The sequence below is a fragment of the Mustela erminea genome, chromosome 1, assembly GCF_009829155.1.
Source record: "Mustela erminea isolate mMusErm1 chromosome 1, mMusErm1.Pri, whole genome shotgun sequence".
NCBI lineage: Eukaryota > Metazoa > Chordata > Mammalia > Carnivora > Mustelidae > Mustela > Mustela erminea.
Genome location: NC_045614.1, coordinates 80,363,763 through 80,391,041, shown reverse-complemented (window position 1 = coordinate 80,391,041; position 27,279 = coordinate 80,363,763). Strand labels below are relative to the sequence as shown.

The window sequence follows — 27,279 nt, the reverse complement described above, 5'->3', positions numbered from 1 at the left end:
TACCCTCCTTTTTCTTTTCTGAATACTGTTTTGTTTTACCCATATCCTTGTTTCATCAGTGCAGTATCTTGTGTCTCTCTGGATATTAGTAATTCCATTTATTTTGAAATTTTCTTTCTAAATTCTGTTTTCTCTAATTGACTGTCTTCTAGTTTGTTTTGATCATCATTTGCCATTTTAGAGAAGAACCATGTTCCTTGGTTATCTGTTAACTTAGTTAGGGAGACTTTTCCTCTAGGCTGTTAACATCCCCCAAAGGAGACTGCCTGGAGGGTAAAGGCCAAGCTTTGTTCTGGGAGCTGAGAAACAAAACTGGGGATCTTATTTTTGGCCATGCATAAGCTCATTGTCAGTACAGCACCTCTGCCCTCATCCATATTAATGTTCCCTGGTTCAGAGACCCTCAGTTTTAAACCTCTCTAGAAAATAAACCCCAGTCAGGCAGGATAACTATTACTGTATAACAAACTACCACAACTTTAGCAGTTCAAAACAGTACATACATTTTAGTATGTACAGTTCACATGGGTCAGGAGTTGGGGCACAGCTTAGATCTCTATTCAGGGTTTTCTAGGCTGCATTCAAGGAACCAGCTAGCTAGCCTGTGTGCTCCTCTGTTGCTCAGGGTTTGCTTCCAAACTTACGCAGTTGTGACGTGGAGTTTACTTCCTTGCAGCCATAGGACTGAAGTCAGTTGCTCTCAGAGACCACAGCAGCAGTTCTCTAGCCCTCTCTTTGGGCAACTGGTATCATAGCAGCTTGCTCCTTCAGGGCCAGCAGGACAGTCTTTCTCTGGTCAGGTAAGACTGAGTCTTATGTAATAACAATTTACAGAAAGCATAACCTGATCCAAGAGTGGTGTCCAATCAGCTTTGCCTTATTCTGTTAGGGAGAAGCAAGTCATAGCTCTGTCCATCCATGCTCTCATGGAGGAGGTCAGAGTGTATTAGCGGGAGGATATCATGCTGCCCATTTCAGAATTCCATCTGTCACACAGGGTCTTGGAATTGGACCACTGATACACACTTTTAACCAATTCTTATTTTAAAACCTCCCCTGCCTCATTCTCAACCTCCTCAGGCACCACAGATTCCTGAGTCTTTAGGGAGGGTTATGTGGTCTACCTGGGCTTGATTTTTGGCTTTTTTCACAGCCACTTTAGGATTCAGCTTCTTGGATATATCATGTTGAATCCTTTACCACTTGCCAGTTTGCCTTCTAACTTCCAAACTTCTGTGAATATTATTCCCTTTCCTTTTCTTCCCATCTTTGTAGGTTTATGCCTTTAAAAATCTTTACTGTCAGGGGCTCCTGGGTGGCTCAGTGGGTTAAGCCTCTGCCTTCGGCTCGGGTCCTGATCTCAGGGTCCTGGGATCGAGTCCCGCATCGGGCTCTCTGCTCTGCAGTGGGCCTGCTTCCTCCTCTCTCTCTCTCTCTGCCCACTTGTGATCTCTCTCTGTCAAATAAATAAAAATCTAAAAAAAAAAAAAAATCTTTACTGTCATATTGTCGGAGTTTGGGGAAGGAGTGAAAGTTGGTATCATGGGTTCAATCAGTCATCTTTGTGTATATGTTCTGAGATAGTTGTCTTCTCCCTCTGGGCCAGTATTTAAATTGGGGTTATTTTTTTTCCTTTTAAGAGGGAAAAAAAATAAGAAATTAAAACTTCCCCTCTCATTTCATTTTTCATGTCCTTCTCTTCTTTAACTTTATTTTCCAATTATGTATGTGGGCTGTGTTAGTCACATTTTATACCTCTCAGCCAAGCTCCTCACCTTTGGCTTTGGAACATCTGCCTCCTCTCTTTCAGAACTTTTCTTGCCTTTTGGCGTTTTCCATAAGACTTAGCCTGAATGGACATAAACCTTAGCAGTTAATTCTCTGCGAGTGTTTTTCATATAAAATTGGGAATTACTAGCTGACGTTTTTGTTAGGACCCTTTTCTGTTTGGGCATTATGCTCTGCACTCCTTTCTTATTAAATATTACATGGTGAGAATTTTTTTAGGAAGCACCTGATTTTAGCATGTGGTAGCTATATGCACTGTATGTGTTAGTTTACAAGTCAGAATGGTAGCTGGTCAGTGGCCACTGGTGAAGGTCACATGTGTCTGCTTACCAGCACTCGGAGAAAATTTGTTAGACTTAGTCGGCTGTGAAATGTCCCATGTAGGTGCTCCCACTTGGGCCGCTTTAGCAGCTGCTGCAGCACCGAGTTTTGTTAAAGCTGTTGTCTCCTCTCCTCAGCTAGAAGAAGATATGTAGACAGCAGGGCAGAGACTTGGTGATGAGGTTTAGCAGTGAACAAGAGGCCAGAACAGATTCTCCCCTCCAAACGCAGCCCTGTATTTGACCCATAGGGCATAGTCCCTCATTCACACTCTCAGCCCTCTGCAAATATAAGCAGCCTGTGCCTTTCTCTCCTGGCCTTCTGGGGCCAAGAAGGAAACCAATGACTCTCCAAGTGCAGTAAATAGTTCTCCTCACCTTCTGACCCTGTGATTTCCTGGTGGTTCTGAGCTGTAGATCCTGCAATGGAGAGGGAGGGAACAAAGAGGTTGCAGAGGCCTCAGCTTCACAGAGCATTGAGCAGTGGGTGATATTGTATCCTCAGGCAGGAGTTGACCTCCATTTCGGTGGAGGTCATTCATTCCAGTGATTTGCTGGACCTCCCAGTGCCACCATGGACTAGAATGGAATGGAGTGGAGTGGACCAAACAGACTTCTGAGCTGGGAAAGTAGGTATCATGTTCTACACCTCCTTTTTAGCATTTCCCCCCACTTAAAGTTCTTTAAAAAGAAAGAAGGAAAGAAAGAAAATTGTATTGCTTATTCTTTTTGCAATTTAAGAACATAACATCTGGACTATTATTCAGTTGAACTGATGCTTGTTTCCCAAAACCGTCTTTGGTTTTCATTAAGCTGGGAGTTCTCAATTTTTATAGTTGTCACATTATTATTGAAATCCCCTCTCCTCCACACTAAGTAGTAGTACTCCATGTGGTATGTACTTTAAAAAAAAAAAAACTGAATCAATTTTTAAGAAATTTTAATAACCTTCTAGCAGGTCACAAGATTTTCTTGTTTGTAATTCTAGCTTCCTTCCAAGTATAAAAGACAAATGAAATAATAAGGTAGGAAAGGCAGAGTAGTAAATGTGATTAAACAAAATTGGTGGGGAGTCCAAAGCAGATAATTATATTGGAAACTCCATGGATGTATTGGGGGAAAAAAATCACTGTGGGAAAGAAAGCCTGGGTTGTATTGACCAGAAGTGTGATTTCCTAGCTTTAGGAATTTGTACAGCCCCATCACTTAACGTTAACTTAACCTTCTGAATGCTTCCCCATCTTTAAAATGGGAATAAGGAGGGGCGCCTGGATGGCTCAGTCAGTCAGGTGTCTGCCTTTGGCTGCATTGGGCTCTCTGCTCAGGAGGGAGTCTGCTTAGAGGAAAGAATGATTTAAAAAGGTCAATTTCTCTGTACATATTAGAGTATTTTTCTCCTTTATCTACTTTTTAAGGCACAATTTACCTGCAGTTAAAGCCATTCACTTCAGATATTTCGTATCTTAATAACTATTAGATAAATTGACTATTAGATATCTCGACTATTTAGACATTGAACAGATCATCTTTGCTAACCGTTGGTATTTGGTGGGTGTGTCTGCTGAGTTGGCTGTCAGATCCCTTTGCCTTGTTTTGAAAAATATTTGTGGGCTGTTATATAAACTTGAGCCCCTTTGCTTTACACTGTTGAAGGGTTTGCATTCTCTCCCTGGGTTCAGTCTCTCTCTCAGCACCCTATCTGGAGCATGGTATAAAGAAGAGTTTAGGGGAGGGCCTGATTTGAAGAGAGGAGGGAGGAGATGGCAGGATAGAGTGGTAGTGTCGGTAGAAGCTTTTACAGTACTAGGGCCAGATCTGTCCTTTAATGAGAGACCACAGGACACCTTAACCCCCATAATAGTTACTGACGGCTTTCCCAGGGCTGTAAATTGGAGATGGGAGCAGTATTACTCATTTTCTGTGAATGACTGTTGTAGATCTTCATCCAAAGATGCAGTACTTCACTGGGTCACTATTGCACACGTATTTGGGCCGTGACAGGCAGGAATGAACTTGTCAAAAGTCACCCCTCTGAGACCCTTAGCAACTCTGTTCTCAAAACTACAGTCTACAGAAACTGGGCTGAAATTGCCTAGATTGAGTATCCTGCATCCCTGCAAATTTGAAGTCCTGGTTTTCCAGGCAGAAACCATCCTTACCCAGGGTAACCACAGTTATTTTCTTTATTAGTTGACTTTCTCTGTTGCTAGGTGAATTTGATTTCATTTCTTCTACCCTTTGTTACATTCTTAAGAATGGAAATCCGTTGTTATTGTAAAATAAATCCCCTGCATCTCATCCTGCAGGTACAACCTTGATCAATAGTTTGGTTATGTGGTATGTCTTATAATGAAAATGAGGTTGTTTTGCACACTGTTGGGAAGTCTGCCTTCTCACTTCACATTATATTGTGGATTTTTTTTTTTTTAAGATTTTATTTATCTATTTGACAGAGAGAGAGAGAGAGAGAGAGAGATCACAAGTAGGCAGAGAGGCAGGCAGAGAGAGGGAGAACCAGGCTTCCCGTCGAGCAGAGAGCCCGATGTGGGGCTCTATCCCAGGACCCTGAAATCATGACCTGAGCTGAAGGCAGAGGCTCAACCCACTGAGCCACCCAGGTGCCCTTTCAGGTTTTTTCATAGTCAAGATATTAACCCTTAATCATGTACTGCAGTTCTCTTACCCCTTTCTAATCTGTTTGTCTTTCTCTTACAGATTTTCTGCTTTTTATGTAATCATATCTGTTCATCTTTTCCTTAGTGTGTCCAACTTCAGTGGTCTGTCAGCTTTGCTTTCCCCAGGAGACCCTTAAGAGGAGAATTCTAATACAGGTAGTTTTTTAGTGGTGTAAGAAATAAAGGTAGAGGTGGGAAGGAAGACAGGGTAGGAAAGACTGTCAGTAATGGATGCCTTTTATTAAGCGCTCCCAAAGTGAAAGTTGCCAAAGGGAACTCTGGGTAAAAGCACTTGCCTCAGAATTGTCCCACTCCACCATCAACTATTGGTTGAGGGTTATTCCTGGGAAGTGTTCACAGAACAACCTAAAAACTACATGGTGTAAAACAGCAGCCACCATTTATCATAAATCTCTGGTATATCTAGGGGCTGGCTGGGCGACTGGAACTATCTGAAGGCTTCTTCACTCACAAGTCTGCTACTTGGGCCAAGAAGACTCAAATGGCTAAGGGCTGGAACACCTGGGGCTTCTCATTCATCCCTCATATTTGGTCTTTCCATATGGTCTCTCCAGTAGGTAGGCTTTGGGGTAGTCATACTTACATGGACTTGAGGGTTTCCAAGTTGCAGAGAGAGGGGGAAGGGCAGAGAGACCAACAGCTTCTAGTTCCTATTTAAAACTTTTTGTTTTGTTTTTAATTGTTGCCTAGTTGTGCTGATATTAAAGTAATCTGCCTAGCCATTCTCAAACCTTTATTATTTTAGGACCCCATTATACACTCTTAAAAATTAGGGGCCGCAAAGTGCTTTTGTTTATATGGTTAATTATTATGGATTTTACTGTATTCAAGATTAAAGCTGAAACATTAAAAATATCATTCATTTTAAAATAACAAAAACGTGTTAACCTTTTTAATGAAAATAATGTTTTCCAAAGCTAAAACACCTAGAAGAGTGGCACTGTTTAACATATACGCGAATTGCTTTAATGTCTGAAGACAGCTAGATTTTTTATCTGCTTCTGCATTCATTCTGTTGTCATATCACACCTTATGTAGTCTCAGGAAAAGTTCACAGTACAAATGTGAGAGGAGGAGAGTTAAAAAGGCAAATACTGTTGAGAATTGTGAAAATAGTTTTGACCTGGTGGCTTGCTGTGAAAGGGTGTTGGGAGAAGTGCCAATCTAGCCTTTCCCAGATGTGAATGTCAGCTTTAGCTCCAAACATCTTTATTCTCCAAATCCTCATAAGTTCTCTACTGAGGGAAGTTGTAGGGATCTGGACTTAGGATGAGAGACACCGGCCTCAGGTGTTTAACCAAATCCCTGGAAGGAAGATGCCCCTTGAGGATGAAGAATCCTTAAAATTGCTACAATTAAGAGACTGGCAGGGCAGTTCCAGGCTGACTAGGTGGTGTAGGAAGATGTTCTGAGACGCCCTTTGTCTCACTTTTAAGAGCAAAAAGGGGCAGTAAAAAGTTAAAATTATTTTTATTTAAAAAAAAAAAAAAAGCTTTACCAAACAAGAGTTCAGATCATGTGATAAATGACCCCCCCGCCTCCAAATCACTGCAGCAAGATGGTGCAGGCAGTTTTCTCTGCTCAATGGCAAGATGTTGAACCTGCTCCTTGTGCATTTACACTGTTACTTTGCACATTTCCCTCTGACCGTGCCACCCCCGAGTGCCTCACCTGCAGTGTGAGATTGGCAGCATTTGCATTGTGGAGGCTGTGCAGTTGAATGTGAGTGAATGAGAAACTGAACTGTGGTCATTTCCTAATCAAAAGATACACTGTAGAATCTTAGAATTGAGTCAAACCTGGTAAGTTCCTTTTTGAGAATTTTTGTATCCTTTGAGTAGCTTTCCTTGCAACACTGTTGCTTTTAAGGACCTGCATTAAATGTGTGGAAGGTACAAGTGTTAACAACTTTACTATATCCCCTACAAAAGTCTAAACAAGAGATTCTGCTTTCCTCCAGTACTCTCATTTAGCCTCAGTACAGTTACCATCCCAATAGAAGAGCTGGTTGTGCTTTTATAGGCCTTGTGAACTGATTACTGTAAGAACCAGAGATTAATAATTGATTTCTACTTACTCACTTAGATAGCGGTGTTACATATGCTTATATAAGCAATGCAACTAAAAAATCAGGACTCAAACCACTTGACTGTAAGGTGCAGATATCCTCCTCTGGATTATTTTAGTTTCAGTAGAGGAGGAATAGCTTTAGAACTTGGTTCTGTTCTGGCCCTGTTTTTCTAACTTCTCTGGGGAAAGAGCAAATTAGAATTGTTCTTAAGCTTGTGTAGTTCTGCAGAAAAGAGCTATTGTCTGATCCACCTTTGTCCTGACCACCTACGTATTTAACCTTGTATAGGGAAAAAAAAAAATGGTTTTTGAGACACAAGAAATGCCAATCTCTTACTTAATTCTCTCTAATCATTCCTATGTGCCATTCTCTACCCTTCCCCACCCCAATTCCTTTTAGGCCCTTGACATCTAACTAGCTTGAATTTCACTTGCTTGGTACTTTTATCCCCTTTGTATATCAGCAGTCCAAAAGTTAAAGTATGATTTTTATTTTAATTTTTCTTAAGACTTTATTTGAGAGAGAGCAAGCACAATCAGGGGGAGAGGGAGAAGCAAACTCCCTACTGTGCAGGGAGCCGCATGTGGGGCTCAATCCTGGGACCCTGGGATCATGACCTGAGCTGAAGGCAGACACTTAACTGACTGAGCCACCCAGGCTCCCCTAAAAGGGTGATTTTTAGTTCAGTTTACTAAACACTATCATTATTCAGCCATCCCTCCCTGACAGTAAGGACCCACTGATGTCCACAGTGTTGTAGATCTGCTTGTTTCACTGTCCCTACTGTTGTCTCTTTCAAATTATTATGAAACGAGTTTTCTTTTTAAAATTGTGTCCTTACTCCTGCATCTGATTTTCTTTCTTCAAGACTGGAGTGTAGATTTCCAGAAAGCCTGGATTGTTTTCTAAAGCAGCAACATATAAGGTAAAAACACAATTGAATGGCTAGCTGAGCAAGATTGAGCTCTTGTAGTGTTTTGTTATTTCACCAAATTTGACAGTATTGTCAACGTAATTCTGAACAGTGGTACGTATTTTACCAACTAATTAAATATTGCTAATTACTATTATACTAAGCCCTGGTAGTATGTGTGGAAAATCACTATTCTCTAGAGACTTAAAATCTGATCTTTGAGAGATTGTATAGCCACATAGCTGTAGCAATGTATGTAAATACCTGCCGATCTGTCCACTTTCCGGTTTGGAACAGACTTCAGAAATAAACTCTACAGCTTCTGTAGGCCTAAAATCAGATTGAAAAGTTGTATCAAATTCCTTTGAAGGTTTATCCCCTTTCTGCTGGGAGAAAGGCACAATTTCCTCAAAGTCGATATGACACGATTTGGGGGGCCTCCATGGGAACACCATTCTTAGTGGACATGGATCATCTTGTTCTAGATCTTAAGTGTGTTGAGTCTGTTTTCCTCCCATGTGTAGGAAACTCTAATCCCTTATTTGGGCCCACTTTGTTCCAGTGCAACTGCTTAGATATACTGGATACTACTGATGTGAATTCTTACATAGGAGTCCTTTAGGTTGGCCTTTAAACTGTAATTCTTCCAGGGAATGGTAATCTGGATGTACATCCTCTGCAGTACCACTTTGTAGGAGGCCTCTCTTAGTTATCCCCGTACGTGACCGACCCACTTTGTAATAGCAGTGTCACCTCACCAAACCATGTCACTCGTGTGTTAGTAGTCACCTTACTGAGGTTTTCTGATTTTTCAAGTTCCTTCTGCCACTCACTTCTAGGTTACAGAGAGCAACTGTTTTATGGAGGGATGGCGAGAACAAGATGCTTTTTTTTCATTTTTTATAAAATTCCTCTGCATGTGCTATATAGATGTCATGGAGAAGGCAGCTTTCATTCCCTGGAGAGTAGTCGGTCTACTGGGACATAATTGTGGGCGATGAGGATTCCCTCTGGTAGATTGCTGCATTCATACTATTCTGTCATACTCTCTTTTCACTTCTTAGCAGAAGAAGAGTAAATTAAGAATGGATTTTGAATAGTGGGTTGTCAGGAATATAGATTTGATTGTGGGTCTCTTCCTGTAAGCATTTTCTAAGTTCTCTATATGGTACTTAGTAAGCGTTACTAGGGTTGATACTTGTTTCTTACTGCAGAGAATTACAGGTAGTGAAGGAAAGAGCTAGAGAATATATATATATTTTTTTAAGATTTTATTTATTTGACAGAGATCACAAGTAGACAGAGAGGCAGGCAGGTTCCCCGCTGAGCCTCGGAGTGCCCTATGTGGGGCTCCATCCCAGGACCCTGGGACCATGACCTGAGCCGAAGGCAGAGGCTTTAACCCACTGAACCACCCAGGCACCCCAAGAGCTCAAGAATATAATTGGTAATTTAAACTTAGATCAAAAGGTAGCGTTGGCATTCATTTGCCACTTACTGTCCTCTGTAGCTAGAATCTCAAAGTTTTAATGGGCAAATTCTGATGCTTTAGGTGTGGGGTGGAGTCTAAATCTGCATTTCTAACAAACTTCCAGAGGATGCTGATGTTGCTTTGTCCAGGGACCACATTTTGAGTTATCAGGGGTCTATGGAACATTTTAGGGCATATGCAAATCTGACTTTTAAAAGCAACCCTGGATATTGATTTCTCCCCCTTCCCCCTTCCCACACACAGCAGTAAAACAGATAAGAGGATGGGCACTAGAGCCTGACAATGGATTCAAACTGTGAAGCTCTTACCTTATTAGGGCTACCTTGAGCACATTTCTCTAAGCAGGATTCTCAGCCTTGGCACTATTGACATTTTGAGTTGAGAGAATTTTTTTAATTTATTATTTGACAGAGAACGCATAAGGCAGGGGGAGAAGCGGGCTCCTCGCTGAGCAGGAAGCCTGATGTGGGGCCTGGACCCAGGAGCCCCTTGAGAGAATTCTTTGTTGTAGGGGGCTATCTGGTGCCTGGTACATTGGAGAATGTTTAGCAGCACCTCTGGCTGTCATCCACTAGGTGACAGTAGCACACTCCCTCCCAGCTGTGACATCCCAAAATAATCTCCAGACATTGCCAAATATCACCTGGGGGCCCCCACCATCCTCTACTGAGAATGACTGCTTTGGGGGCAGTGAGAATGTAGCAGTTTGGAGGATTTTATGACAGAATACATTTTGTATAAGCAACTGGTTTGAGAGGTTACTTGGGATTTTTAGGTGGTTAGAATGAACTTCTAACTCAGTTGATCATGAGCCTCTATCTACCCTTTTTTGAAATATGCCGGCACATTTGCTAACTTGCTCCATTTTTCATTTATTTTGTGCTATTGCTATACAAATGCCTGTCTTTAGCATGTTCCTTATCTTTTCATCTTCCCAGCCTTTACCCTCAACTTTTTTTCCCCTAAGATATGAGACCACATAACTAAGCTTTTTAGAATTATGCCAAAAATAATATCTGAGTTAGGGTTTCTTTGTTTGTATGCAGGGGTCATCTCTCCCAATAAAAATTTTAAAAACTGATCAGATAGAAATATAATCTTTAAAAACACTGATTATAATTTCACCTTACTTCCAGGATGTTCTTTAAAAACTGAAATGCATCTTCGGTTGCTGTTGAAATGGAAGAAGAGTAGTCTATAGTAAGTTAGTATTGAGGATGGGAATGGGGGAGGACTTAAAAAAACAACAACAACATGATTTTAAAACAAATTAAAGCTTAAACATTAGTTTATATGATCATCTTAGAAATTTTCAGATCAATCCAGAGAGCACATCAAATTCTGGAAGACTGCTTTAATGACAGTTTTTCTAACTGGTTTTATTTCTTAGGATTATACCTTAAATGACTTGTATGGATAACATTTTATACTATTCAAATGCTATTACTAATAATAGTATTAATAAGGCATAAGAAGTAGGACATGTAGCCACCTTGTCCCGTGGTTACTAGAGGAAACGTGGGTTTCAAGCATTAAGGGAAAGTCTGGTGGAGTAAGAGTCCTTGTCATTGAGTTTGTTGCTGATCAGTCAAGAGGCCGATGTCCCTTCAGAAGAAGGTTGTGGTTCATGACAATTCCTGCTGCTAATGTTAATGTATCTCTCTGAAGTCAGAAACCATTACAGAAGAAAATACTGAGTCAAAAATAGGAATGATTTTTTTTTTCTTTTCTTCTTTTTTTTTTAAAGTAAACTCTACACCCAGTGTGGAGCTTGAACTCAAAACCCCAAGATCAAGAGTTGCATGCTCTACCAGCTGAGCCAGCCAGGTGCCCTTGACTATTATTTTTCTTAAAATGTTTGCCACAGCTCTCTTTATTTTGACTAAAAGGAAAAAAGACTGAATCAAGGGCAAAATTTTTTTTCTTTTGCCTTGTGTAAGAGTTCTGTGTATTACACGTTTATTTTGAAAGGTGTTTTTGTTATGAATAAACTAATTCTCTGACAAAATGTCAAAGGCAAATAAATGCATGGTCTCCTTCCACCTTCTCAGTCTCAGCCTCATGTGAAGATTCTAATCACAGTTAATGTTGCAACATCTTCAAATGGGGACTTGTTTTTTTTTGTTGTTGTTGTTGTTCTCATATTCTCTTAAACACCCCCATCTCCCATACTTTATTCATTTTAGTAATTACTAATTTAGATCACATGCTATTCTAAAGTACACTTCCGTAAGTGTTTCAAACTTAAGTTGTATTTCTTATTGTGAAACTAAAAGGTATCTTAAAGGGTGGGGACAGAAGGTTGGTAAAGAAATATGCTGACCTGTGGGTAAACCTAGTTAGTCATTTTATAGAGAAGAGGGTGGGGTGCTGGAACAGACCTTTCTCTGTAGTGTCCCAGGTAAAGATTCTCTTGTTCCTCGTTCACCTTCACAGTAGCGTTCTGAAAGCTGTAAACTTGTGCCCTCCCCACTCCCCCCATAGGTCTCTTTACCCACCTTCTAGACCAGTAGATCCTAACTTTTACAGTGAGAACCTGGAAGGGAAAAAAAGGGGGCAGAAGATTTGCAGGGCCATAATTTTTGTTTCATTCTATAATTAATAAAATGCATATGACAAAAAGTTTTATGAATTTCTCCAGTAACAGCTTTAAGGTGAGTAAAATTTTTCATCAAACAGCAATGCTTTGTCCTTCCAATGGGTTCTCATCCTTCCCTGTAACTCCCAAGTCCCCTGGCTGAGGACCTGTAGATAAGGGATCCATGCTGTTTAGTTTCCTACAGGGCTCTTGTTGCATGCTTTAGGATTTCAACTACATTTCATATTATTTCATTTAGTATTATTTTTCTTAATATAGCCCACTTTTATTATCAGTTTTCAAAGTTTAATGAAGCATGTTACTTTTTGAATTATAGTTATGTTTATATTGTATACTTAATGCCCTGTCTTTTTTTCTGAACTTTCAGAAAAGTTTATACCCCAGACTGAAAGCTGATTACACACAAGTAGCCACCTTGATTTGAATATCTACTTGTATCATAGGTGATAAGCTGTAATGTTAAAGCTTATGTTCTGAACTGATTGTCTTTCAGTAACTTGTACCAGTGATTCCCAGAAGCAACCAATACCTGTTTAAAGATCACCATAGATTCTTAAGTCCCTTCCGAATATTCTAAATTCAGTAGGCCTAGGATGACAGGTCTCATCCTCTCACTTGAAAGTTCTATAGGTGATGTTGAGGAACAATGAAGTTTGGAAAGTACAGTTTTCCATAAAATCCGTAAAAGCTGATATAGTGCTATATTGTTAAACCTTTGTTCTTTTTTCTGTACCGAGGGGCCAGCAGCATCGGGCCCATGTCAACATGTCACCTCTAGGGTTAGATGGACTTTACTGTTATTTTTTCTGGGTCTCTTTCTTAGCATTACTAAGCTGACTATGAGGTAAACTGTATGGAATGCTGCCATTACTGGATTTTAGATGGCCTAGCTTCTCCTTCAGGCCTTGGTTCCTCATCGGTAAAAAAGAGGTTTACAGCAGATGATTGTCTTTGCCTTTTAGCCTTTAAACCTTAGATACTATGAACTAGATGAACCAGATTAAATAGGATAGTTCATCTGTTATCTGCAACCTCTGTATCAGTGGTGTCTTTACCTCATTAGTCCACTTTTCAGTTAATTCTAGTCTGGTAAACAGGCGTCCTGGCTGGTAATGGCCAGTGTATATAGACTTTTTGTCCAGATACATACACTGGATGCAAACACGTAGGCAGACCAGATAACCAAGGACCAGTTCTAACCTCAGGGTTTGAAGCTGTATCAGGAGAGTATCCTTTCACTAGAGGTTACCTCATGTTCCTAGAAGTAGAAAACTGATTAAAAGTTCTCTCTACGGGGCGCCTGGGTGGCTCAGTGGGTTAAGCCGCTGCCTTCGGCTCAGGTCATGATCTCTGGGTCCTGGGATCGAGTCCCGCATCGGGCTCTCTGCTCAGCAGGGAGCCTGCTTCCTCCTCTCTCTCTCTCTCTGCCTACTTTGTGATCTCTCTCTCTGTCAAAAAAATAAATAAATAATCTTTGGGGGGGGGGGAAGTTCTCTCTACATCCCACCTTGTCCAGTCTAAAACAAGTCTTTTAATAGTTCTGAAGAATACCAGTTACAAAGGATATTAAAGGACCATACTATTTGAATTAGTAGAATAATTCATAACTGTTATTATTATGATCACTATCATTTAATGAGAAACTGCTGAGTCTCTTTTTCTACAGAGATGCCACCCCCCATTTTAATTATCAAAACATTCCTGAGAATTTGTGATTTAGGTTTAGTGACTTGTTCAAGAGTCACATAGCTAATAAGTGCTCAAGTCATTGTCCAAGCTCTCTGCCTCTTGGCCAGTTTGGCTCTACTCTTCCCATTAGCTCATGTTCTTTTATCTGTATTTTCTCCCTCCTTTTTTGCCACATTATGTTTTCTTCTCCAGCTTTTGTTCCTTTTTGGTCTTCTCCAGCTTTTGTTTCTTTTTGGTTTTCTTTTGTAAACTCATTCTGAAAGAAAAATCTGTAGTGGGTTTGTAGAAAGTGTAGGGCCCAGGCAGGTCCCCGCCCCCCTTCCCTTCCTCTAACCTTTCTCTTAAATGAAGGAATTGAACCTCATCTCTAATCAGTTAGCAGAGGGCATCTTGAAGACAAGGAGTTCTTGTCTTGTTCATTATTGAAATCTCTGCCATTTAACTTCGTGTACATGTGCATTCAAGAGTGAATGAATCCAGTTCATACCATCCATTCGTTTAAAATAGCAGTTTGCCTGCTCTGTAGAAATTGTCCTGTGTATTGACTGGGATATACAAGTCTCTCCAAGTAAAGACCTTCCTGCTGACACACCTCATTATCCTTGAAGCAACTATCAGTAGCTAGGTTTGAGAAATCTGAGCTAAAACATGTAAGTTAACCACATTAGTACTGTCCTGTCCATGCTGTGGGAAGTCTTTTTAAATTTAGTATCTAAAACCATTTCCCAAACTTGTCTTTTCCTCTCTCCTCAATAGGAGAGTCCTACCCACACTTGTTTTTATTATTGTACTTGGATACAGAGCAGAGCACTCTACAAGCCAACACAGTGCTTCAGAAGGGTATTATGGTATAACTAAATATAAATAACAGCGATTTAACAGGGAAAGGGATAAAGAAACATACCCACTCTAATATTTAGAGAACAGAATTTTATACATTGAAAGGCAAATGGAATAACTTGTCATTGGATACTCACTCGGTCATCCTTGTGTTCCTCCCACCCGACATGGTTTATAATGTAAAAGGTACTAAAATCCATTGGACTCCTTTTAGGATAAGATTATGGGAGTAGAAGAGCAAGGAACAAGACCCCAGTCAGTGGGTCAAAAATGAAACTTTATGCTTAAAGTGGTCATCAGAAACAAATAGCTGTGAGCAGAAACCACTGAATACTGCTTACGTTTTCTTATGATGTATCCAGGAGAGGTTTGAGAATTGAAGAATTTCTTGCTTATTCACAGCTTAAATAGGCTTAGAATAGTTTAAACATTCTTTATCATTCAGTTTACTTGACCTAGGCTGATGGGTTTGTTGCAGTCCAGAATCAGATTGTGTGTATCTGAAAGACACTTCTATTTTATGGAGAGGATCCCCCCATTAAATAAAAAGGAAGAGAAGAGGTTATCTTTTTTCCTTTTTTGAATACCTTATAAAAACTTGGATAGTGCCACCATCTGCTTACCTTTTGATGTATTACTTCACAGTGCTGGTCCCAAAGGTGATAACATCTATGAATGGAGATCAACCATTCTGGGACCTCCAGGATCCGTGTATGAGGGTGGTGTATTCTTCCTTGATATCACTTTTACACCAGAATACCCCTTCAAGCCTCCAAAGGTAAGAATGTCCGAATTTATAGTTAAATTTACATATTGCTATGAGAGACTATTGAAGGTTTTAAAATTGAGTTTTAATCACAAAAGGTAGATTTCTGTTATATCAACAAATCTCTAAGTACATTTGGATGGACACAAAATACTGCACTGGGGAGGGGAGCTTTGCCTCTTGCAGAGACCATAGTTCTAAAAGTATGTGCTTTGTTTTGATGATGCTTAAAATTCTGCTATTTTTAGTGACACAGCTGTATCACTGTGTATTTTCCACTTAGAAAAAGTTACTGAACAGTTAAAAATGATTTCAAAATATCTATTCACTAAAATAATGAGAAAGAATCTCCTACCAAAGACTTGGATTCTGCTCCTTGTTATGTTTTGGTCTTGTTCAAATTCTTAATCTCCAGGCTTCGGTTTTCTAATCTAGGATAGTATCTCCTATGATATTCAATCTATGATTCTTATTTATACTAAGTGGAAATTTTTACTTTGGAATGATTCTGTGTGTCTCACACAAAAAAGTTAGGAAACAATAAAGTAACCCAGGCTCATATGGCTTGTGTTAATTTGTCTACTACTATGATCCTTACCCATTTCTGGCTCCTCATTTGTGGAGACTCCATTACAGTGATTCTGTGACCTAGGTAGACAGGATATCTGCGGGATCTAATGTAAAAATCAGAAAAAGCAGAAACAAATCTCATCTTCATTTTTTTTATAGCCTTTATACCTAAACATCTTGCTTTTGTTTATGTACCCACTGTGTTTTAGCTGTTTGAATTCATTATGAAGTTTATTTTAAGGCCATGTAGTACCACCAGCTAACACAAGAGGTCAGCAAACAATTAGCTATTTCAAACTTGAAAAGTCAGGAAAATATTTAAAACATTGTAACTGTTAGAATAACTGAAGTTACCTTGCTTTTTGTTGATGGATATTACTTTTGAAATGACAGAGTGTATTAATGAACATTCTAATCTCAGATTAAAGTCGTTTAACCTATCTTACCAGCTTTAAACTCTATTCATCTTTTAAAATTTAAAATTAAAAAATTTTAAATTACAGCATAGCCACTCAACTGAAAAACAATGTAAAAATTTCATTGTTTGCTGTTTAAATTTTAATACTGTCTTTTTTTTTTTTAGGTTACATTTCGGACAAGAATCTATCACTGTAATATTAACAGTCAAGGAGTTATTTGCTTGGACATATTAAAAGATAATTGGAGTCCAGCACTAACCATTTCTAAAGTTCTCCTTTCTATCTGCTCCCTTCTTACAGACTGTAACCCTGGTAAGGTTAATATTTTTTTTCTTCTTTCTCACCTGAAAAATACTTGTTTTGATAAAGTACAAGGACCTTCAAAAGAACAAAATGTAGGGGGCACCTGGATGGTGTAGTCAGTTGAGCATCTGACTCTTGGTTTTTAGCTCAGGCTGTGGGATCAGGCCATGTTTGGCCCTCCGCTCAGTGTGGGGTCTCTTTTAGGATTCTCTCTCCTTCTGCCCCTGCTGCTCATGCTCTCTCTCAAATGAATAAAAAAAATCTTAAAAAAAAAAAAAAAAGCTAATCTTTTTTTCAAAGAAAGTTTTAATCAAGAGAAGTTCAATCTACTAGTTGAAAAAGGCAGCAACTTCTGTGCTCTAGAACAAGAGGTTTTAAATTTTTCCATACAGTTCTCTTAAATCACATACTTATAACTAAATGTTGAGTCATTGCTTAACCTCTCCTGTGCCTTCTGGTTCACTGAGTACTTTCCCTAAAGCTGGTGTTCAATTTCGAAAGTGATAATTCTTTGCTTTATAGTGATTATCAGACTGATTGTGGGGGGTGGGGGAGGAAGCTTATTCTTTTTATTATTACAGATTCTATTTAGGTTTCAGAGCAACACTATACTTAATTGTTAAGGTCTAGGTTTTGACCTGGTAACCTGGCTTTTTCTAAGTAACTAGCATGGATGTAGTGTTATATTGCAGTAGCCCAGAGGACTGCAGTATTCCACAAAGTCAGGTGAACACAGTTGGATTCCATGTTCATTGCAGCCTTGAACATTCCAGTTTTTATTGAACTTACCTAGTAAGAGCAAAAACACCTCTAATTGGGTGGTGTTTGCTGGGAGAAAAATAGAATGAACTAAGGAGATAAAGCCACACTAGTACTAAAGCCTGAGCATTCTGTTTTGCTGAGACGTTTTCCCCTTGCAAGTGCCCAAGATAATGGAATGGTGTTTCAAAACTGTTTTTTCACAAATACTTTGCATACTTCTTCCCAAGCTGTCACTGATTTATTTGCTAAAATTTGAAACATTCTTTTCCTTTCTCCAAAGTAATCTACATTCTTTTCTTCCAGCTGACCCTTTGGTGGGAAGTATTGCCACTCAGTATATGACCAACAGAGCAGAACATGACAGAATGGCCAGACAGTGGACCAAGAGATACGCTACATAAATTGGGTTTTCACATTCTTACATTATTTGTCTGTCACAGAGAGAGCTGCTTATGATTTTGAAGGGGTGGGGGAGGGTGGGAGTTGGTAAAGAGTAGGGTATTTCTATAACAGATATTATTCAGTCTTATTTCCTAAGATTTTGTTGTAACTTAAGGTATCTTGCTACAGTAGACAGAATTGGTAATAGCAACTTTTAAAACCGTCATTAGTTCTGCAATATTAGCTGAAATGTAGTACAGAGAATAGACATTGGGTTCAGTTGCTTGTAGTCTGTAAATTTAAAATAGCTTAATTTTGTACAGGTTACACACATGGCCATTTATGTAAAATCCTTCAAGACTACACTTTTTTGTTGTTGTTCAAAAAAATTGGAACTTGTTTTCCTTTCTTGGGAGGGAACATTGATATTTAACAGTTTTTAGAGACTGTCATCTCATATATATAAAATGGATACGTGGCTATAAGACACCATATAGGAAATGAGTAGTTATGTATTTTATTTTATATGCCAATCTACTTTATTGTGACAAGATAAGAGGTTTGAATCACGACTTGTGAAAACCTGTAGTAAAATACCTTAAGCTGTTAACTGTAAGGTGTGAAATAGGAGTTGCTCAGTGGATTGGTTATATGTTGTGGACTACTTAAGTCTGCATTTGTTACTGTGCTAATAAACAATATTAAAACAACCACCTAACACTGCTGTATTCATTCACTTTATTTTGCCTGTGTTTGTAGTTTGTAGATTCTTCTAAACTTGGTAAGGCTTTGCTACTACACAACCTACAAGTACTACACACTGAATAATGTGCAAGGACCTAGGTTAGTTTTGGTGTGCTACTCTGTTTCTTAGGTGTCTTAGAAAAGGTCAGAGATGGATTCTCATGGCTAAATTAATACATCTGAGGGCGATTTGGCAGTACCTAAGTGTGTGTGTATATATATATATATATATATATATATCCAGCAATTCTGTTCCTTTGCGTGTACTCCAGAGACTTCTTAAAATCACTGTAAAAGTATTTCTTCATCTCTTTAAAAATAATAGGAAAGAAACCGAGATCAACCTCAGGCAATGACTTAACCATTATCTGAATAGTTTTTTGGGGTTCCCCCCCCAAAATTGTGATGAGGAGGTTTAGCCAATTAAACAGAAGCAACACTGGCTGATTTACAAGTTTTGTATTATACAGTTCTTGGTTTGAACTCTCACAGAAATGAACCAACTAAATCCACTGTACCTAGCCTTAAAAGTATTCCACTTAAATACGGGATGAGACTCTTAATCTTGGGGTCCTGACTTTGAGCCCCATTGGTAGAGTTTACTTTAAAAAAAAAAAAAAAAGGTTACAGTGTACTAGTTTTTTTAACATGTCTTTTTGCTGAACAGCTTATTTCATATTTTACATATAAATCAAATAGCTAAGGGAGCTATTTGACAGAGCCTGGGTGGCTCAGTTGGTTAAGCATCCGACTCTTGACTGTGGCCTTAGGTCTTGACCTCAGGGTTATGAGATTGAGCCATGAAACCTGCTTAAGATTCTCTTTCCCTCTCCCTCTCCTCCCTGCCCCCACTTCTTTAAAAAAAATAAAATAAAAAGGCTGCTTTGCCAGTTGAAATACTAAGTACAATAGTGTCAACTTGCAAAATATAGTTAGTCCCACGGCTCGGATATTGCCAAAATCTTCAAAGAATACCACAGCACAAACTCCGGTATCTAACAAGACTACCTTAAGTCCAGTATTTTTATGATACGTTTTATTCCACATGACTGTGTATCCAGAAAACTACTGCAAAAGGCATAGTTAATACTTGGGGAAAATGGAAGCTTTAGTGCCTTTCAGTGCTTAGCGGTTTTCTAAAGAAAGAGCAAACGCTTTGAACATACTTCCACCACCTACTACCTCAAGTCATGCTAAACATATAATTTGAACAAAGTTAAATCATGGGTTTTGTTCTACTTAGCAGGGTCTCCATGAGATAAAATTTAGTTTAACACCTAAACTGTTTACTGGTTGTGATCTAAAAATGACATTAGATGATTAGTGAACTTCTTAAAAACAAAATTATATTTAAGCTAATAAGTTTGCGGAGTTATATAGAAAAATGGGTTTCTGGAACAAGTTGGGGGTTGTGGAGCTACTGCTCACAGGTATATCTGTATACTACCCAAACTTTATTTTACTGTTTAGACAAGTACAACAAAACAGCAGAGGTGCTAAGTTCAGGGACAAGTTTCAAACAATGACAATGCAAATCTATTATTTCGTATCAGGCAATAAACTTAGTCCAAATAATTTATAACCTAAAGTGCATTAAATTACTTAAATTACTTCTTTAACGGTTTCCTAAGGACCAAAGTAGATGCAAATGGCCTGTTTTAAATATGTTCACGGACACCTAAGGCAATCACTATTCAACAAACAGTTGTAGCATTACTGATTTTTAGTTTTCCGAGTTAGAGTTCCCTTTGTTTTTCCTCCCAGGCAAAGGAAAGCTTGATTTGCTCTGGGGCTGGGTAAGTTTGCTGGCTAAGAGAGTGAATGGCTCAATCAGTGTTCTCCGATCTGTAACTGTTACCTCCCACAGGCGTACTTTCTCACTTCTTGCCCACTGCTGTGCCACCTCAGCATCCACTTGTCTCTGCTCAGAAAGGTCAATTTTGTTTCCCAATACGACAATTGCCACCTGAAAGGAAAAGAAAAAAGATTACACTTCGCCAACATCAGTTCCTTAGCAAAACAGAAAAATCAAGAGAACTGTCCTGTTGAATAGAATTGCGGCTTCAAAACTGATTCTCAGATATGGCCTGAGTCAACTTAGTAGGACATTAACCTCATTCTTCCTGAATGCATATTTGTTAAAAATACAGATGCTCTACACCTTAACTAGGAAACATTTTAAGTCATCAGTAAGTGAAGTTACTTAAGTCAGGAATGAATAGAAGCTAAACTTGGGGCAATTAATACCTAAGAAACAGACAACAGTTTCTGAAATGTGTCCACATTTCAGTGTAGCTATACCTGCTGTTTGGGAAATCTGCAATATCTACTTCAAAAAAACAAAAAAGGACTGGGGCTGTGAGAGTTTACCCCTAGAACCTAAGTTCTATGAAAACAGGAACTGTTACTCCGTTCACATTATTCCTGATCACAAATAAGTGCCTGATGCAAGTGCTAAACATGTGTCGAATGTAGGGACCAACAGCAGTATTTTACACTAAATGTAAGGCAGTCAGTCCTTCCCTTAAGCTTGAATGCTTATTCTACACCACGCAGTTTCAGGCCACCAGAACACGGCAGTCACAAGGTAGTCAAAGCTCAGGAGGAGGGGTGGTCTGGAGGAGAGAGAATATCCAATTTTCAGGCCCTTCACTATATAAAGAAGACAATAAAACAAGATCATGGAAAGTAGAAGAAGGGCAGTAAGAGTTTATTACAGAAGGCACCTCTGAGGAACAGCTTTGAACGAGGACATACAAGCCACTGCTGTGTTTCTGCCTTAAGACAGCTCTCTGTGCTCCAGTTGGACCGTGCCTCCCAGGTAGGATGGCGCAGCAGGCCCAGAGCTCTCGTTTTCTTGGCAGTTCTCGTATTCCTTCATTTCTCAACAGGATCTATCCCTTCAGGCCCTCCTGTCATTCTTCATCACTCATGTTTTCAGCTTTACATGTTATCTCCTATTCCGATCTCCCATCGCCCACCCTGACCTATCCAGTTGCAGAAACTGTTCCATGTTGCCCCTAGACTCAACAAAATCCCCCTTCTGTCCCCATATCTGCTTTGAATATTCCCTTCACCTTTTTAGCTGAAACTGGCTCAGCTCTGTAGTACTTACCATCACAGTGAGCATGGGATGGAAGGGCTAACCTTGTCCCTCAATGCCATCTCCAATAATGTCCTTCTCTAAGAACCCTAAAACTGAAGGCTGGTGCTATTAGTCTATACTACCTACTGTGTGTTTCCCACCCCCACCCTGCTGCTACTCATTAAAGACCTGGCTCATGGTCACCCCCACACTACTTTTATCTTAAGTCCTAGTGACTTCACTAACCACATGGATGACCCTTCCCAAATAGCCTTAACCTCCTCCTGACTTTGGCCATTTCCTCCCATGAACATGCCATTATTAATGCTCCCTTACGTGGTCCCAATTCCAGGAATCCCACTCCCACCTCTGCCTTCCTAGTCCATGCATAACGCCCTGACTACAACAATCCTCAACACCAGAAGGACCTACAACCCACTGGCTCACCCACCTTTATCACTGTCCTTCAATCCCTCTCCTGTCCCAAGTTCTCAGCCCAGTTTAGATTCTTTTAATTTACTACCTTGCCATCATCATCCCATTATATTCACCTGGTCAACACCCCCCCCCACCAACCTTAAATTTAACTCTTAATTGGACTGACTTGAAGTGAGCTGGTGTTCCCCAGCAAATACTGTAACAGCTCCTATCTTGGCCCTCTTCAACCTCCAACATCTCTTCTTTCCCCACGTTACTCTCTCAGCTGATGTCTGGACTATTTCAGGAGGAAAACAAGCAGTTAGAACTTTAACCTGCATCCACCACCACATCTAACAACCTACCATCTTCTACCCCAGATTAGACTGTCATTCCGGCAATTATTCCCCTCCCCATCAATTTCCTCCTCTTTCGAATCATTCCATGAGTATGCAAACACTAGCTCTTGTCTAAAAAAGTCCTCTCTTGGGCGCCTGGGTGGCTCAGTGGGTTAAGCCGCTGCCTTCGGCTCAGGTCATGATCTCAGAGTCCTGGGATCGAGTCCCGCATCGGGCTCTCTGCTCAGCGGAGAGCCTGCTTCCCTCTCTCTCTCTCTCTGCCTGCCTCTCCATCTACTTGTGATTTCTCTCTGTCAAATAAATAAAACCTTTAAAAAAAAAAAAAAAAAAAAAAGTCCTCTCTTTTACACATCCTTCTTCAGCTCCTGATTCCCTTTAAAGGACAATATATTTACCCTTTGACTCAAAACTCTTTCAAAGAGCTATCTTTGCTGTGTCCAATCCTTATATCCAGTCCAATCAAACTTCATCTCACTGTTTTACTCTAATTATTTTAAAAACATCCCAAGTTTCTAAAGACTGGCCACATGCTAGTCCTCAGCTTTCCCGACCTATCTGCACCATGATGCAGTCTGACCTCTCTGCTTTTTAAAGTGGTTTCTCCTCAACTGGTAACTGTTTTAAGTGCTCCGGAGCAATAGCATTTCACAAAACTTGCTTCTCACCTTGTTCCCCAACTATGTTGTCTGTTGTCAACACAGCAGCCAAAATGAACATTTTAAAACAAGTCAAAAGATGTTTAGCCTTATTCGTATTAAGGAAATTGAAACTACTAAAGTACCATTTTCACCCCGAAGATGCACAAAATCTGCAAACACACACCGTTGTTAAGACTGCAGAACAGGTACTTTCATACCCTTGTTATGGTCAGTAATTTGAGAATATATCCTTTGATTCAAGAACCTCATTTTGGCTGATCTTACAACTATAAAACATACAAAATAATAAATGTGTAAATTATTCATTGTAGCATAGTTCATAATAGCAAATGACTGTAAATAGCCCAAGTGTCCCATCAGTTTGGAACTGGTTAAATAAGTATGATACAGGGGCGCCTGGGTGGCTCAGTGGGTTAAAGCCTCAGCCTTCAGCTCAGGTCATGATCCTCGGGTGCTGGGATCAAGCCCCGCATCAGGCTCTCTGCTCAGCGAGGAGCCTGCTTCCCTCTCACTCTCTTCCTGCCTCTCTGCCTACTTGTGATCTGTCAAATAAATAAATAAAATCTTTAAAAAAAATAAGTATGATACATCCATACAACGAATATGCATCAGTATTTTTTTTTTTTAAAGGAATCTGAATACTGCTATGGAAAGGACTCCCAAGATACATTACATGGAAAATAAAGTGCGTAACACTGTCCTACCTTTGGTGTAAGAAAGTAGGGGTTGGGGAAAACTATATGTATATTCCTATTTGCTTGTATTCATACAAAGAAATTTTGGAAGGATGCTCCAGAACAAGTAAAGTGATAAAATAGTTAGAAAAGCATGCTTGAGGTGCACCCTGGCTGGCTCAGGTGGTGTAGCATACGACTCTTGATCTCAGGGTCATGAGTTCAAGTCCCATGTTGGGCACAGAGCTTACAATCAATCAATCAATTGATAAATGAATAAAAAAATAAATGAATAGTATGCTTGAGATAAAGGAACTCAGTGGTTGAGGATAGAGGTGGGAACGAGACCTCACATTAGTCCTTTTTATATAACATTTTTATTTCTGAACCATGTGCAAACATTACCTATTCAATTTTTTAAAATCAAACATGAAAATAAATAAAGCAACGTAATCTATTATGTCTTTCCTTTGCTCAAAACCAGTGGCTTCTGATCCAAAGTGCGGCCCTCATCTCCTACCATCCTCCTCCTAGCCCAGTCTGGCCTCACTGTTGTTCCTGAACATGACAAAGCAAACTTTCCCAGACCCTTGCGCCTGCTAGTTCCCCCACTTGGAGCCTCCACACGGGTCTGGCTCCCTCCCTCATTTTTTTCAAATCTTTGCTAGAAGTCACCTTATCAGAGAGGCCTTCCCAGATGGCCCTACAGAAAAATAGTACCCTTGCATCCTGCTCTACTCTTAATTTTTCTACATAGCATCTGACTCTTTGTGATACAAATGTGTGTGTTGTCTGTTGTATTGCCTGCACCTCACCTAAAACAATGCCAGGCATATAGTAGTTGCTCAATATGCATTTGTTGAATGAATGTGCTTCTTAAAATCTCCGTAACAACCATATGAGAAAGGTACTATTATCCCCATTTTATGATTAAGGACACTGAGGCAGAAAGTTGAGAAGCAGACCCAAGATTCAAGTACCAAATATGAGTGGTCAATGAATCACTCTTTCAACTTTTGGGGGGCAGGGAGGAGAATATGAAGGATACCCTGGAAAATAACAACAGCATTTATGTGTTTCGGTGGGGAAAACCAGTGGGAGGAGAGCATCCATCTGCTACCTGCCTCTATGTCTTGAAAACTGAACCTTGTGACTGTAATCTATTCACAAAGCAAGTAAGTATTCAGAATAATAAAATACCAACAACTCAGATGTCCTTCAACGAGTTAATGGTTAAATAAACTTTGGTACATAAATACCATGGAATATCACTCAGCAATAAAAAAGAATGAACTACTGATACATGTAAAACTTCGATGACCCTCCAGAGAATTGTGCTGACTGAAAAATGCAGATACCAAAAGGTTACACACTGTATGATTCCATTATGTTAACCCTTCTGAAATGACAAGGTTACAGAAATGGAAAACAGATTAGTCAGGGATTAAGGGAACAGGATGGGAGAAAGTGGTTATAGCAAAAAAAGATTAACAGGAGGGATCCTTGCAATGATGGAACCGTTTTCTGTATCTTGACTATAAATGTCTTGGTGGTAACATTATACTAGTTTTGTACAGTGTTAGCACTGGTGGAACTGGGAAAGGGATCTCTATAATTTCTTTAAAATTGCATGTGAATCTACAATTATCTCAAAATAAGTAGTTTAGCATAATAAATAAAATATAAAAATCTAGGTTAAGAACATCTTAGCCAACGCTGTTAACCAATACATTATGTGGTTCCCTAGATGAAAGGGAGTCAGCCATGTGAAGATATGGGGTAAGAGCTGCATTAAGAGTTCCAGGAAGGGAACCAGCAATTGACAAAGACTTAAGAGGGGAACAAAGTCATCACATTGAAAAAAACGAGAAGTAGGGGCGCCTGGGTGGCTCAGTGGGTTAAAGCCTCTGCCTTCAGCTCAGGTCATGATCTCAGGGTCCTGGGATCGAGCCCCACATCAGGCTCTCTCTGCTCAGTGAGTAGCCTGCTTCCCCCCTCTCTCTGCCTGCCTCTCTACTTGTGATCTCTGTCAAATAAATAAATAAAATCTTTTAAAAAACAACAAATAACAAAACAAAAACAAGAAGTAGACCAGTGTCCCCAGAGTGCAGTGACAGAGGAACAAAATTATAAAAACAAGACGAAGAGGATGGGTACGGGCTGGATCATTTAAGGCTACAGATCGCAGTAAGGAGCTTATTTCTAAGTAGTAAATGAGTATAATCCAATCATTTTATTTATTTATATGTATTTATGTTTATATTTATTATTTTCTGCTAAGGCTGAAAACAATCCTGTTTAGGCAACGAAACAAAGAGAGCCCTAGGAAACATTGATCCCAAGCAATATGAAGTGAACTATGTAGTATTTGAGACATCATGTCATTAAAATTCAACTTGCACATGGCAGCAAGCAAAAGCAGAAAGTCAAACACTGGTCCTGACTGAATTCATTCAATCCTGTATTTCCTGGGCTAAGAAAAAATATTATGAAGATTATAGGTACATGAATACAATTTAAGGCTTTTTAAATATTGTTACTGCCCAAAAGTCCATGCTACAAGTTAAATATTACAATTCATAGTTAGCATTTTTAACAAACCCACTTACCTCCTTTTTGTCTTTAAACTTATCAATTTCTTTCTTCAGAAGTTCTACTCTTTGAAAGGATTCAAGGTTATTCACACTGTACACAAGAACAAAGCCATCAGCAAATGAAAAATAATGTTTTGGAAGCTCCACACCTTCCTGTAAACCTCTGGTGTCATAAAGATGTAACTGTTCCTTTACTCCCCGATCTGTTTCCACTGAAGCCATATATACATCTTCCATTGTTTCACAATCTTCCATTCCTAGGGTTAAAAAGAAATTATTCTCATATTGAACCATTATGCTGTACACCTGAAATTAATAAAGTGTTAACTCAATTAAACCTCAATAAAGAAAAAATATTATTCTTTTTGGATAACTCAGTACCAATTAGTATTTTCCTTTCCTTTAGAAGTTTGCTTTCTAGAGGTTTCCGTATTTACTACATGTAAGAATTATATTTCCATTTACTAAATTTCTTTAAAGTGAAAGGTAGTTGTTACAGTAAGTGAACAAAGTGGCATTAAAATATATTTCGTCTGATTAGAAATAAAAGTAGAAATAAAAACTTGGCAATGAGACTTGGTAGTAGGCATTTTTTAAAAAGTAACTGTTTACAAAGTCAAAGAACTTAGTACCAAAATTGGAGAATTAAAGGCAGATTTTAAAAGCAGCTTCAACAGCTAAGTACTTCCATTTTCTTCTCCATCACAGCCAAGGACAGAACCTGTGGTAATTTTGCTGCCTTTATTCTATACAACTTCCAGTATTTCCAGAGCCTGTTTAAGGGACTCAAAAATTGGTATGTCATGTCTGGGCCTGAGCACTAGGCTTGAGTTCTCAAGTGCCTACTGGGCATTTACATGTGAATGTCACTGTAACATAAGGACTTCAAACTAACAAAACCTCTCTCTCCTCCCTGCACTTGTTCTTCCTCCTTGCTTTCTTTCCTTTATCGCCACCTCTCCCTGGCAGTCTTCAGAGTTCTTGCTGACCAAGAAGAGTGGATGAAAGTTATCAAAAATCAGCCACTCTGCTGCTGGAACACCTGTTTTATCTGTTGTCTCCTTCATTCCTGTTGGCTTGTTATATTCACCTGAACGACTGCAATAGCTCAGTAAACACCTGGTAAAAGACCTCCTTC

The 27,279-nt window shown here is 39.4% G+C and overlaps 2 protein-coding genes across 4 annotated transcripts in view; one reads left to right on the top strand and one right to left on the bottom strand.

Annotated features, from left to right (window-relative positions):
• Nucleotides 1-18,327, top strand: part of LOC116582356 (ubiquitin-conjugating enzyme E2 E1) — a 76,813-nt gene extending 58,486 nt beyond the window's left edge. For 2 of the 3 annotated variants that reach the window (XM_032329881.1, XM_032329802.1), the window contains 3 exons: nucleotides 15,054-15,186; nucleotides 16,328-16,475; nucleotides 17,532-18,327. In XM_032329881.1, coding sequence (XP_032185772.1) covers nucleotides 15,054-15,186; nucleotides 16,328-16,475; nucleotides 17,532-17,629 — 379 coding nt within the window. In that variant the 3' untranslated portion in view covers nucleotides 17,630-18,327. Of the gene's footprint in view, nucleotides 1-7,743; nucleotides 7,801-15,053; nucleotides 15,187-16,327; nucleotides 16,476-17,531 lie in introns of all 3 variants that reach the window. The other variant, XM_032329736.1, reaches the window with a different exon arrangement.
• A 1,324-nt stretch (nucleotides 18,328-19,651) lies between these two features.
• The window catches only part of NKIRAS1 (NFKB inhibitor interacting Ras like 1), a 29,707-nt gene continuing 22,079 nt past the window's right edge, over nucleotides 19,652-27,279 (bottom strand). The window contains exons 3-4 of the mRNA XM_032330115.1: nucleotides 26,157-26,398; nucleotides 19,652-20,319 (exon numbers count right to left, since the gene is read on the bottom strand). Coding sequence (XP_032186006.1) covers nucleotides 20,077-20,319; nucleotides 26,157-26,398 — 485 coding nt within the window. The 3' untranslated portion in view covers nucleotides 19,652-20,076. The remainder of the gene's footprint in view (nucleotides 20,320-26,156; nucleotides 26,399-27,279) is intronic.